General features: G+C 41.6%; 1 protein-coding gene across 1 annotated transcript in view; it reads right to left on the reverse strand.

Annotated features, from left to right (window-relative positions):
* Positions 1-583: 583 nt before the first annotated feature.
* BTBD16 (BTB domain containing 16) overlaps positions 584-12,444 on the reverse strand; it is a 39,388-nt gene continuing 27,527 nt past the window's right edge. Inside the window, exons 12-17 of the mRNA XM_048506887.1 lie at positions 11,012-11,103; positions 7,721-7,803; positions 4,382-4,459; positions 3,168-3,266; positions 1,804-1,992; positions 584-742 (exon numbers count right to left, since the gene is read on the reverse strand). Of these exons, the coding sequence (XP_048362844.1) occupies positions 668-742; positions 1,804-1,992; positions 3,168-3,266; positions 4,382-4,459; positions 7,721-7,803; positions 11,012-11,103 (616 nt within the window). The 3' untranslated portion in view covers positions 584-667. The remainder of the gene's footprint in view (positions 743-1,803; positions 1,993-3,167; positions 3,267-4,381; positions 4,460-7,720; positions 7,804-11,011; positions 11,104-12,444) is intronic.

Genomic DNA, 12,444 nt, shown 5'->3' on the forward strand with positions numbered 1-12,444 from the left:
CACTTCTGCTTCTGATTCCTAACCTGCCTGTTGTTCACCCTATAAAGTCTGCAGGAGCTCTGGCTGCTACAAGCCCAGCCCTTGTTGGTTCCCAACCTGGTCTGGGCTTACTGGATCCTGCACATCCCCTGAGGACTCATCACTCTTTGGGAATGACCCACAACATGAGCTGGGATAGCTGGAAGAGGTGTGATTTCCAGTCTCCTGGCATACTTGCTAATGCTCTGTGCACTGGGATGAGTGCAGAGCAAGCAAAGTGCTGGATACTTGCATGGGAGGCACATTATGGGTTACTCAGTGCCAGTCATGACCTGGTAAATGGCTGTGCCTCTGGCTAAAATCTCATCTTTGGAAAGAAAGGAGAAAGCCTCATGAAATGTTTGTGGTGAGTCTCTGCCACGTACACAGATTTTCATGTGTAAAAGCAGACAGATTGTATTTTTGCTGCTTCCTAACAACTCTGTAATTCAAGTTCAAGTCTAAGAAAATAAAAACTGCAGTAAAAGGAAACCACAGCAGACTCATTATGGGATTAATATACCGTGGAGTCCAACACATGGGGAAGGGGAAGGCATTTATTTTATAAAGCAAAGGTAGCTACCCTCTTGAAAATGCATACTAGTCATATGCCAAAAATAAAGTCTTCAAAGGAAAAGTTTGTTGGCTTTTATGCCAATGATGATGGAAAAAGAAGAGAAAACGTCACATAGATGGGAACAGGTGGTACATACATTTTCAAAACCTACAAAGACAAAGAACAGAAGTTGACATGGGTTTCTACCTATTATTATTAAATCAAAAGGAAAGCTGATTACTTAATTTTTAAAAGCAGCATATAGGTGAAAACAACTTAATTTGGAACTTATATTTGGCTAATATTTCAGATATTATTTTTCTTTCATTTTTTCTCGGATGAACGAAGTGCTATCCAAAGTTCATGGATTGCAGTTGATCCACTGATTTTGAAGGTCAGTTGAGATAATGGGGAGTCATATGGCAGCCAATCCAAAACTTAGTCCACAAGGCCTTCTATATTCTCTAATGGTGTAGTTAAACCCAATGGTCCATTCTAGAAAGCACAAAAAAGACATCTGTGGGATGTCTTAAAAAGAGACGACTGCCTCTTTTCACTCTGCTCTTCCAAAATAAGATGTCTGAGGGACGTCTTCAAAAGAGTTGGCTTCTAGATGCTTTCCAGACAGGAAAGGTGTCAGAGCAAATGGCGGCAGGGAGAATCCCTTCAGCAGCATATAAAATGTTGGGCACGAGCTGAGGGTGAATCTGACCAAAGAGCAAAATGGTCAGCAGGAAACACCTCCTGAGCACTGTATGCCGAACAACCATGCAGGAGACATCTTGCAGGTGGCTTGGGGGAAAAGATGCAGTTTGAAGCATTTTTTTTAAAAAAAAGATGTCTTGACCAGAAATAAGGTGTCCTAAGGCAAGTCCTTGGGGAAAAGATGTCCTTGGGGAAAAGGCTGTGTGGAATGCCTTCCCTGGAGACCTTTTTTTTTTTTTTTTGCATCCTCAGGACATCTTATGTCAGCTGTGCAGAACCAAATTTTAATCAGTTTATACTGATTTGGCAATATGCTCCAATGCCTGGAATTGCTCTTTTGATTATACTTGCATCTTCCTTGGATAATGGTCCTTCTAAATAAGCCCTTACTCACAAATTGTGTCTTTCTGAAGGTGCCCATGAAGTATACATAAAGAAAAAGAGCTCAAATGAACCTTTGAAGCTTAATCTTTCCTACTGCCATACTTTATAGAAGCAGATAAAATAACTCATTTCCCGCCTACCTTGCTTTTGCAAGATGGTTTCTTCACACCGAACTTCTGTGTAAGTCTGCCTGTGGTGAATTCTTCCCACTTTCCATCTATCTGGCACTGTGCTTTTATTTCATACTGAACTTCACGCTCCTTCTTTAAGCTAACAGGGCTACACTCAGCAGTAAAAAAAGATATAATTGGATCTGTATGTTTGACTCTCTGAAATGACATTAGAGTTGAAATTAGTTTTCCTGTGCACTGGCTGGTTTTCTTAGATCAGTGTCTCAAAATTCTGCACCAAAGAAATTCTAATTCTGTGCTAGGACAGGTTATGAAAACTGTTAAAATTGCCACTTAATTGCCATAGTTTAATGTGACTCTAATGCCTGGGTCTCTGAAAAGCTCAGACCATTTTGGCAAGAATTGATGGGGGTTGGGGAGAGAAACAGAGGAGACACAAAAAGAGTAGGTAGAACAGAGGGTGAGGGAACCACAGATAACCCTTCTAATTCTGTCCACCTTTCTTTTTCAGTGCCTTATTCTCCAGACAGAAGGCTCAGTACAGAAATATGGGAAGCAGGCACTATCTCCTGACAGGGCAATCATGTGCAGAATTGCTCTAGTTCAAGTCTACTGAATTCAGTTGTCAAATTAGGCTGCAATGATTCTGAATGGGATTGCAAGGGTGTTCACTGTGCTACCAGGATAGCTAGTGAGCATTAGAAATTACAACTCCTTCAGAACAACTGGCAGAAAGCTCAGAGCCACTGGAATAGTTCTAGCTGGGTGATCAGAAGGAAGTAGTTAACTCAGTATCCACATATATGTCAATGTGTGCCACTTTGGGCAAAAAGGGACCAGCTACAGGCACCTAAAATATCTGAGTCATGGTAGTTTAGAACAGCTGAAATGGCCCATCCGCAAAGGGAGGATTACAAAGTGCACACTCGACTAAGAAGTAGTTCTGTAAGCCCAACAAAAATGAATGGGAGCCATGTGTTTGTACTCCCAGTCTGCGAAAACATGTTTAATGAGTCAATCTTCAGTATTTCTTCCATCATACAGGAAAAAGAAGCAAATGGCATACCCTTTCCCTTTGTAATTTATCATTGCCAGAATACAGCACAGTTTAGTCTTTTATTCATCCATCTGAAGCCTGAGGATGATTTAATACACTCATATCATATTGCATTAATTACTACATCTTCTTTAGCTTCAAACGGAGCATATTACATAAAAAGAAAGGGGGTAATAAAAAAAATCCATCTTAAATCCCATCAGTTTCAGTGGCAGAGTTAAGCATACACAATTTGCAAATCTAACACAACAGAATTTAAAGGTGCTTATCTTTTCCTAAATCAGTTAAACCAGGATAACAGAAATACTTCACTTACTTGCATATAAAAACTATATGCTGAAGCTTCATGTCTCATTGCTTTTATCTCAAAGAAGAATCCATAAATGGAAATTATTTCTGCATGGTATCTTGGTTCCTAAAGCACTCAACACAAATTTTTAAAATACAACAATTTTTACCTTAAAGTAATACCAACAAAAACTTGGCAAAGTCTCTCTTAACAGGAAGAAAAAACTCATAAATCCTTGAGCCAGGGGAAATATTATTATGAAATTATTTGCAAAATTATTTTTAAAATGTAGCTGGCTATTGCACATCAGGTGCAAGATTACTTTAAAAGTTCACAGACAAAAATAAGTTGCAGTGATTCTATGAAAAGATTTTTAACGATCTTCTTATAATTGTGATAATTTACCATTATAAACATCTATTACACATTTCAAGGTATTTTCTTCCTTGCAGTAGAAAAAAACAAATAATAAAAGGCACAATCAAACATATATTTAACTGAAATAAAGGGATCTTTAATGTGCCTAAATTTGGCTAATTATGCTCAAAGTTATAAAGGCCCACTTTTTCTTTGCTCTTTTCCCCTTCATTCACCTGCTTCCAGCAGTGCTCAGTTATGATTAAAAATATGGAAAAATCAGAGAACAATCTTGGGATGTGAGGAGAGCAGGCGCAAGAAACTTAAGTCGCTGTGCCGGAGGCGCATCTAAGGCAGCCACCTGGCCTGGCCTCCAACCACTTGGGATCAGGCTTCTGCTGCCTTGGAGCTCAAGTTGTAGAAGCAGAAGCTGTCTAAGGGGAGGAAGTACTGTGTTCAGTATGACTTGGTTTGGCTTCAAAGTAATTGAGTAGACATGTCTGAATGATATGGCTTTGTGACTATATCATATAGTCAAATGAAATTGATGGCAATGTGATCCCTGACTAGTTAGAGATCACCTCTGAAAGGCAATCATTATTATCACTGTCCTACCCACTTCATTTCCAGAAATCACCAGAATTTTTTGGAACTGACATGAGAATATTGGTTTGACAAGGAAGAAAAACTGAAGTTGCTTGTGAATTTCAGAGAAAGTCTGAACATAGTTTATCTGAGTAGAATTCTTATCATTCTTTCTGAAGTGCTGTCCTCCCAAATTCCCAGATTTCAAATACTTCTGTAGTGGCTTGGTTACCAGCATATTGACCTAGCCAACCAGCCCACTTTGTTTAATAATTTTTCACATTCTAATGCAAACCTACCTGTGTAAGAACCAGACCAAATCTCACTGCCTGAGTATTAAAGTCTCTCTGGAAAGCCATGTCACCACCATACTCAAGCTGAAACATTACAGATATTACATCAGATAAAATCCATGGGGGTCACTATTTTACAATAAAGCATACTTTTGAATAAAAGCAGAAGAAAATGATGTAAACTGTTATTGCTCTGATGTCAACTCTGTTTTGATCTCCATATCATCAGTTATTGTACATAATCACGTTCTTCTCTGTAGCCATCTGAATCAACATTAATGGTTCCTCATGAAGGTTATCTGTCTATCAGTCAGTCAATCACTGGTCATGTTTACACCATATCTCTTGAAAAGAGGCATGGCAGAGTCCACTGCTGATTCAGTTTCAGTAGCACAGTTGCCGTCAGCTCCAGGCTGGGCCTGGTTGCACAGTGGCTCCTTATAGCACAAGGCTAGGCCTAGTGTTCAAATAGCTGCCACAGTTGGCCCAGGCTAGAACAAGTACTATGGTGGCTTGCACTGTGGGGCTGGGCTAGGTCAGACCAAGTGGTACAGTGGAATAGACCTTCTCTCCTCCCTATCTACCCACCCACTCTTCCCTCCCACAACCTCCTACAGCAGTGATGGTGAACCTTTTCGAGACCGAGTGCCCAAATTGCAACCCAAAACCCACTTATTTATTGCAAAGTGCCAATACGGCAATTTAACCTGAATACTGACAGCTTTTCTGGACAGCTTTGCTATTTACTCAACAATGGGCCCCTATTCCCCGCTAAAACCATTTTCCTTGTCGCGCAAACAGAACCAGCTCTCGCACTTGAACTGGGAAGCTGAAGGTAATCACTGCTTAATTTTGCATGCATAATGTACTCCAGTTAATGAGGATAGTAAATCCAAAGCAAAAAATAGGTTTGAGGTAGGGCAGTGATGGCTTAACCTTTTCAAGACCAACTGTCTAAATTGCAAACTCAAAACCCACTTATTTATTGCAAAGTCTGCCAATGACGGCAATTTAACCTGAATACCGGAGGTTTTAGCTTTGAAGAAAAATGGTTGCCTCTGAGGTGCGCATTACTTGGGAGTAGTTTAGTGGTAGTTGGTGGCTTTGCTTTGAAAACAACCGCGGCAACTCTTCCAACGAGTGAATCCACAACCCTAGGAAGCCATCTTCCAGAAGCAAGCCCCATTGCCAGCAACCGAGGCTTACTTCCAGGGAAAGGATCATGCTTTAGTTCTGCGCATGAAAACTCAGTGAGGTTTAACAGCAAGATACTAACAGGGTTACTCTACACTGCTTTCCCCAAAAACCAGAATCTTAGGTTTAATGCTATCAACGAGCCAGCCAGCTGCCTAGGCTAGCCCTAGATGTGTGGGGAGGGGCACTCTGTTTGCGATCGCTCCACAGAGGAGAGGGAGCTCTGGCGTACACCTCTGGCACCCGTGCCATAGGTTCGCCACCACTGTCCTACAGTGCCATTCTGGGTTAGTGAACCAACTGTGGGTTCACCAGCTGAGGTAGCCACCCCACTCCCCAGTGCTGATCTGGGCTGATAAGTATGGTGGTGGGTTGCCCGTCAAGGCAGCCACTCCCCTCCTTGTCTGGCCCGACTAAGTCATATTTATGTCATATCCAACCCTTGTAACAAATGGGTTCTACACCTTTGCTCTATGGCAGTGATGGCGAACCTATGGCACAGGTGCCAGAGGTGGCACTCAGAGCCATCTCTGTGGGCACATCGTTAGCAAGTATTGTGAGTTCCATCATGTGGGGGCTAAAATTGCCCCTCCACACAATAACATCTGGAGGCTGGCCTGGGCTACTGGGCACGACATGTAGGTAACCCTGTTCTGTTAAAACCTCATTGATTTTCATGGGAAGAACTAAAGCACAATCCTTTACCTAGGAGTAAGCTCAGTTGCTGACAATGGGGCTTGCTTCTAAACCCTCCTAGGGTCGTGATTCACCCATTTGAAGCGTTTCACGATTGCTTCAAAGCAAAGCCGCCAGACTACCACTCAAGTGCTTACTCCCTGGCATTATGCTGCTACTCTTGGAGCCAACCGCTTTTTTCTAAACTAAAACCTTCATGGGTATTCAGGTTCACAATTCGCCGTGTTGGCACCTTTGCGCATAAAATAAGTGGGGCTTTTAAAGCCGTTGCAGATTTGGGCACTTTCGGTTCAAAAGGATCGCCATCACTGCTCTATGGCATATAAAATAGGTATATTAATGCCAGAGACTTGTTTATGCCTTGGGATCCAGAATAACAGTAGCAAAATGCTAGACACAGGAAATATATAATCAGTGCAAGTGTGCAAGGACTTGATTTCAGCTAAAATGTATCTATTTTCAATATCCTGCTAAGTTTTGGATTATGAAAAGCAAAAACAGAAAACACCAGTTTGTTCGTGGACAAAGGTCACCAGAGAGTTACCATAACCAGGCCCAAAGAGCTGGTAGGCAGGAATTCCTGGTAAGATGATCCATCTTTAAGATCATGTTAGACAATATGGCATATTTATTTATTTATTTATTCCACTTTTATACCGCCCTCCCCCAAAGGGCTCAGGGCGGTTTACAACATAAATTACAGGCAAGTGGATAAACAGGATAAAATGCTAAAAATTAATACCAGTTAAAATGCAGCGCTCCAAATCCATAAATATTTAAAACAGATGGCGTTCAACCATTAACTCCTCTAACTCTGAGAGGGGGACAGCGGATCTCAGTTGTGTTACTGGGCACTTATCAGCAGCTCGGGCTCCTCCCCAAAAGCCCGGGCGAATAATCCCCGGTCTTTACAGGCCCTGGCGTGGAATTCATTTAAGTCCCGGTGAGAGGGCCCGGACATAGCTGGAGGAAGAGCATTCTATTTCAGGCAGGGCCAGGGCCGTGAAAAGCCCTGGCCTCTAGTGGGAGGCTGCTGTAGCCGCATCATAGAGGGGGGGGGCGGGATCTCCAGGTAGATTGGCCTCCTCTGCCGAATTCGCAGAGGACCGACATGTGGGGACATATGGGGCCAGACAGTCCCCTGAGAGGTAACGAAGGTCCCAGACCGCTGCGAAGGCCTTTAAAGGTTATCATCATCACCAATACCTTGGAAGACGATTCGAATTCGAACTGGAAGCCAGTGCGCAAACGGTGCAACACGGAAGCGTGATGTGATCTCTGGAGGCACTCCCCTGAGCAAACGGTGAGTCACGTGATGCTGGACCAAAGTTTCACCTAATCAGCCTCAAGGGTAGGCCATTCGCAGAAAAGTTAGGAGTTGCAATATGCCAAGTAAGCAACTGTAACTGAATGAAACTCCTTGATTTGCAGAGTATAATAATCATACCAACTCACTGCATAGTAATGATAGGACAAAATCCTCGTTAGCCATGGCAAAGGAAGGAAATTAATCTGCCATAGTTCTTCTAGATGCTTACCTTTGTGAAGAGAGAGGAGGAGATGAAATTGAATTATTGCATTTTTTGTTAATCAGAGAAAAGTACAATTATATTTACTGCTGTTGTAAAGGTTTTGTAATCGTAAGACTAGAACCAGGCAAGAGTATCTTCAATAGAAGAAGACACAGCAGACATATGTGTTGGAATTCTTAAAAATGTTATAGTTGAGAAGCGTAAGCAACAACTAAGCCAACAGTATTGAAGCAGAGCAGGACATTTATATATTCTCAGCTACCAGCCGAATTGGTGTTGATTCAATTGCCAGCTGATATGGCACCAGAGTTTGCCTTTATCTATATATGCACCCTGTTCTGTCCCAGTCTGCTCCCCCACAGGAAATGGGAAAGAAAGAGGTGTGAAGCATGCCCCTTGTGGAACCTCTAAGTTGCTCTGACCAAAACGTGCAATAGCAGCTATCATAAGCTATTTCAGCCTTGACAATGTCCCATCACTGAACACTTATTTTTCCTTCCCTGCTATTATACACTGGTCATGTGACCTAAATTGTGCTGAAATGTAGGCCTCAATCTCATGAAATCTCCCACATTTACCACTTTTTATATGCCATTAAAGGTATTGTATTTGTATTTGTTGAAATCTCCCACAAACCCTTCAGACCTTTTCCTCACATGCTACTGCAAACTGCTTTCCTCCTATGAGTGAAAGGCACCTCATCCCAGTGCTACTTCATGAAATGGAGTTATGCTATGTGGGTCATGCCTGATCTCTAACAACAGGTAAAGCACTCACAAATTAAGGGGATTGTAAGTTTTAAGGCTGCCACCCACATAATGTGAGCAGTACGGGCTGCCCTTTTGTGCTCATTTGCTACTTGGACTCCCTGGGGCTTCAGTTTCTCACTGAGTGTGTGATAGAAAACATGATCTCTTTTAGCTAGAGGTCAAGTTTTCCCTACAGCCCTTTCCTTCAGTGTGTTAAGGTTGTCAGAGAAGTTCGATGTTAGTGTCTTGGGTATTAGGGGGACTGTTTGCACAGTGACATAAAACTTGTTTTACTGCAGTCTGAAACTAGTTGGTTTGTCTTGCCTCTGTCACTCACTGGAGAGGACACTCACATTGAAAGCCATTTCCCTCAGGCAAGCACAATCATTCCAGCAGTGTTGGTTTTCAGGGAAGGAATTAGCAAGTGATGGGGAGTGGTATGGCCAAGGTGCAGGCCTTCACAGTTTGTCCAAGAGATGCAGGGGCAGTCAGCAGCACAGTCAGCATCAGCACACAGATGGGAGTGCGGAAGCTGAGTGAAACACTTGCAATGACAAACAAGATAGCAGCAGCTGGAGCTCCACTCCAAGCATGGCATGGATGACACTGGCCACACTGGTCTACACTGTGACTTCCTGGGCATGATAAATATCAGTTCCATCTGCTTCTTTCCCTTTTTATGTATTGGAATTTAAAACATACATATGCATTAGAAAAAAAATTAGAAGAGGCATAAATTGAAGAGAAACTCTGCCATGCTCTACTCTTCCAGCAAGTACAATACCTACAGCTTTCTGTAAATTTGTCTCTAATACTGCTTTGGGTTTTCTGTGCTCCTAGGAGTATTGCTTATGCTCCGAAGAGCCAGACATGCCTGCTTTGGGGGAAGGGTATAACTTTTTATTTGTTCAAATGTATCGTATAATGTATGAGAACAGCAGTATGTGCAAAATATGTGGGAACCCTTGAACTGTAGAGAGGGGAGCAGATAACCATATGGAAATTTCCCCTGACTCAAAATTTTCCCTCCAGGATACATTCTCTTAGGGGCTTGAGCAAGTCAGTTTCCCTCTCTCCAGTTGCTCTCCCCTCCAATTTAATTTCAGCAGATCATGACATTCTGAGGGCAATGAGCACGTTCAGGCATAATCAGCGTATTTGGAGGAAACAGTCCTTTTAGATTTTTTTTAAAAAAACAAGAACAACAAAGGATCATGTACACCCTAAATTGTCAAACTGTGTTTTCAGCAGTGGCCCATTATTACAAAAATAACTATACACCATATAGACAAAGAAGGGTTTTATATGCATGTGTATGCAGGGATATTTTAGTCTCAACAAATCTTTCAAAAGCAATACCCACAAAATAAATTAAAAATTCAACAGTTCTGGCAAACTGTAGCTTTCCCTTTAAAGCAAAGTTCGGCACCCGTAACATTCACTTTCAATTCTGTTATTATATTTATTGCACAGTTTTGTATTACACCATGTATAAATAGTTGCTTACGATATATACAAAAATACATGACGAAACATGTCAATATGTCTACGTTGTATCCATTTCCCACACAAAATAAAAGAAAGGCATTTGCATGGGGATGTGTGGAGACTCATTCCATCAAAACACAAACACATGCTTGTTGGAAATAAATCGGCCGCAGCCCAACTCGAAAAGAGGCCGGTCTCCCGCCGACGCAGCCCTTTATAGGCTGCCCTGAAGCCCTTGTCACGTGCCGGTACCCGGCCACGTGACATGCTCAGTCGGCCGGCGGGGAAGAGGCTTGCATTCCTTCCTCCCCCCCTGCAACATTGTCCCAGGCTGAAGCCTGGGACGCGATTTCTGCCAAACTTTAACAAACACTGATTTGAAAGAAGGCATGAGATTATTCAAAATTTGGAATACAGTCCATCAGTTTGTAGAAAACATAATATCTAGCACATTTTCAAAAAATGTGTCAGTTTTTTAATATCAGTGAATATGAATGTACAAGACGTTTAAATTGTCTTCTGAAATGCAAAATACATTTTCAACAATTTCTCTCAAATCCATGTATGTGCAACCAAATATATGCAACCATTCTTCCAAGAATATGCAACCATTCCTCAACATCAAGCAAGAGAAAATTTGGCCTGTAGGTATGACATAATATGCTTGCATGAACTATACAGGAAAGATATTCTATACTTCATGATACTATATATACTTATAATTCTATACTTCATTATACTATACTTCATGATAGTATACTTCTATACTATACAGGAAATATATTCCCTGTATATCTTTTCTGTGTATTTACACTGATCTGTGGGGAAATCTTGTCAATATAATTTGTACCTTTGCTTTTGACTTATCCAATACAAACAATTACAGATTCTGAAATCACTGAATTTGGGACTGCAGCTTTACTTGAAAGCCTAACTCCAATATCAAGTTTTATGCTTGAAAGAAGCAATGAACTTACTTGAAGTGATGCCATGTAAACGAAGAGACTGAAAAATAGCTATGTATCGTTGTCCTATTTCCTTTTCCAGGAAGGAACATATCTTGGGCAAGCTAAAAACAAAACAATGGAGCAGAAAACTTTATTTAACCCCAGCATTATTTCCTATCCAGACTTGTGGTTGCTACAGTGCTAATGGTTTTCTATATTTTCTACAGGGAGAAAAACATGTAAAGACCCTGGTGATGATTGCCTTGTGTGATTTCTATGAATAATCTGAAAAGCCAAAATTGGCTCTAAATGTGCAACAACAGAACGTTATAAGGATAACATATGACATGCTACATGAGCGTGTGTGTGTGTGTGTGTGTGTGTGTGTGTGTGTGTTTTGAGGGTGGGGAATTTTTGTCCTACAAAGAAGTGCTTTTTACATAGGAAATTTACATTACAGCTAAATTCAGCCACATGGCTGTTGTTTGTGTAGCCCTCAAGAAAATTATTTGCAAAGTTATCATAAAGCAACATGTATGAGCAAAGGATTAAAACAGATTGTATTAATGACATCTCCAGTTACTGACTTTTAGACCTTTTACAAATGATCAGTCAAAAGCATGCCCCTGTCACCTATTAGACTTTGCAAGTTCCACCTCAAGACAGTAGTCCATTATCTAATCCATATTATGGGAAGAGTGGAGGAATAGCTCTGGCAAAGGGAAACATCTTTGCTGCAAACACAGGAATAGCTATGCTAGTGTCTCCCCTTCCTTTTTAAAAAATGGCTATTGTGTGCTCCATAGCAAAGCAGCTGAAAGCTACTAATAGCAATACAAAATCAAAAGAAGCCCCTTATCAGATCCACTGCTTGCAGCAAGTCTTCATGGTAAAATCTGAAGACTTGATTTGCCACACCTTGTTTTAGGACTACTCAGGCTTAGCTCTTGTTCCTTAAGTAAGCCCAGTGGCAGCCCTGCCAGAGTGGAGTAGTGCCTCTTCCAGTGACAACCCACCAGCTCCAAGACATGCTGCCCATCTTGGACTGGGCAGCTGTATCCTTCCATGTCACCTCCCAGCTGTTCTGCAGCCTACTTTGGACTATGCCAGCAGAGGTGCATATCTGGGAGGTGACAAAGCATACCTATAATCTCTTCTTGGTTCTGCCCTTTGCTAATTTTGTATGCCAGTACTTGAATCTTTTGGACAGAGAAGTAAACACTCCTGTGGAATTTCCCTTTTGCTGTGACAATGTCCCATTCACTGAAGGGGGCGGGAGAAAGCATTCTCTCAGCAGCAATATATTCTGGTTTAACTGGGAAACATGGTTCTTCCTTTAGTGACAGTGTGCAGATTCCAGAATGTATTTGTCTGTTTGGAATATTTCTATGCCACCCATTCAGAGTCCTGCTTGAGGTGGCATACAGTTAAAAATCACAAGCCACTAAAAACAAGCCGTCAGA

The sequence above is a fragment of the Sphaerodactylus townsendi genome, linkage group LG08 (genome assembly GCF_021028975.2).
Source record: "Sphaerodactylus townsendi isolate TG3544 linkage group LG08, MPM_Stown_v2.3, whole genome shotgun sequence".
Lineage (NCBI taxonomy): Eukaryota > Metazoa > Chordata > Lepidosauria > Squamata > Sphaerodactylidae > Sphaerodactylus > Sphaerodactylus townsendi.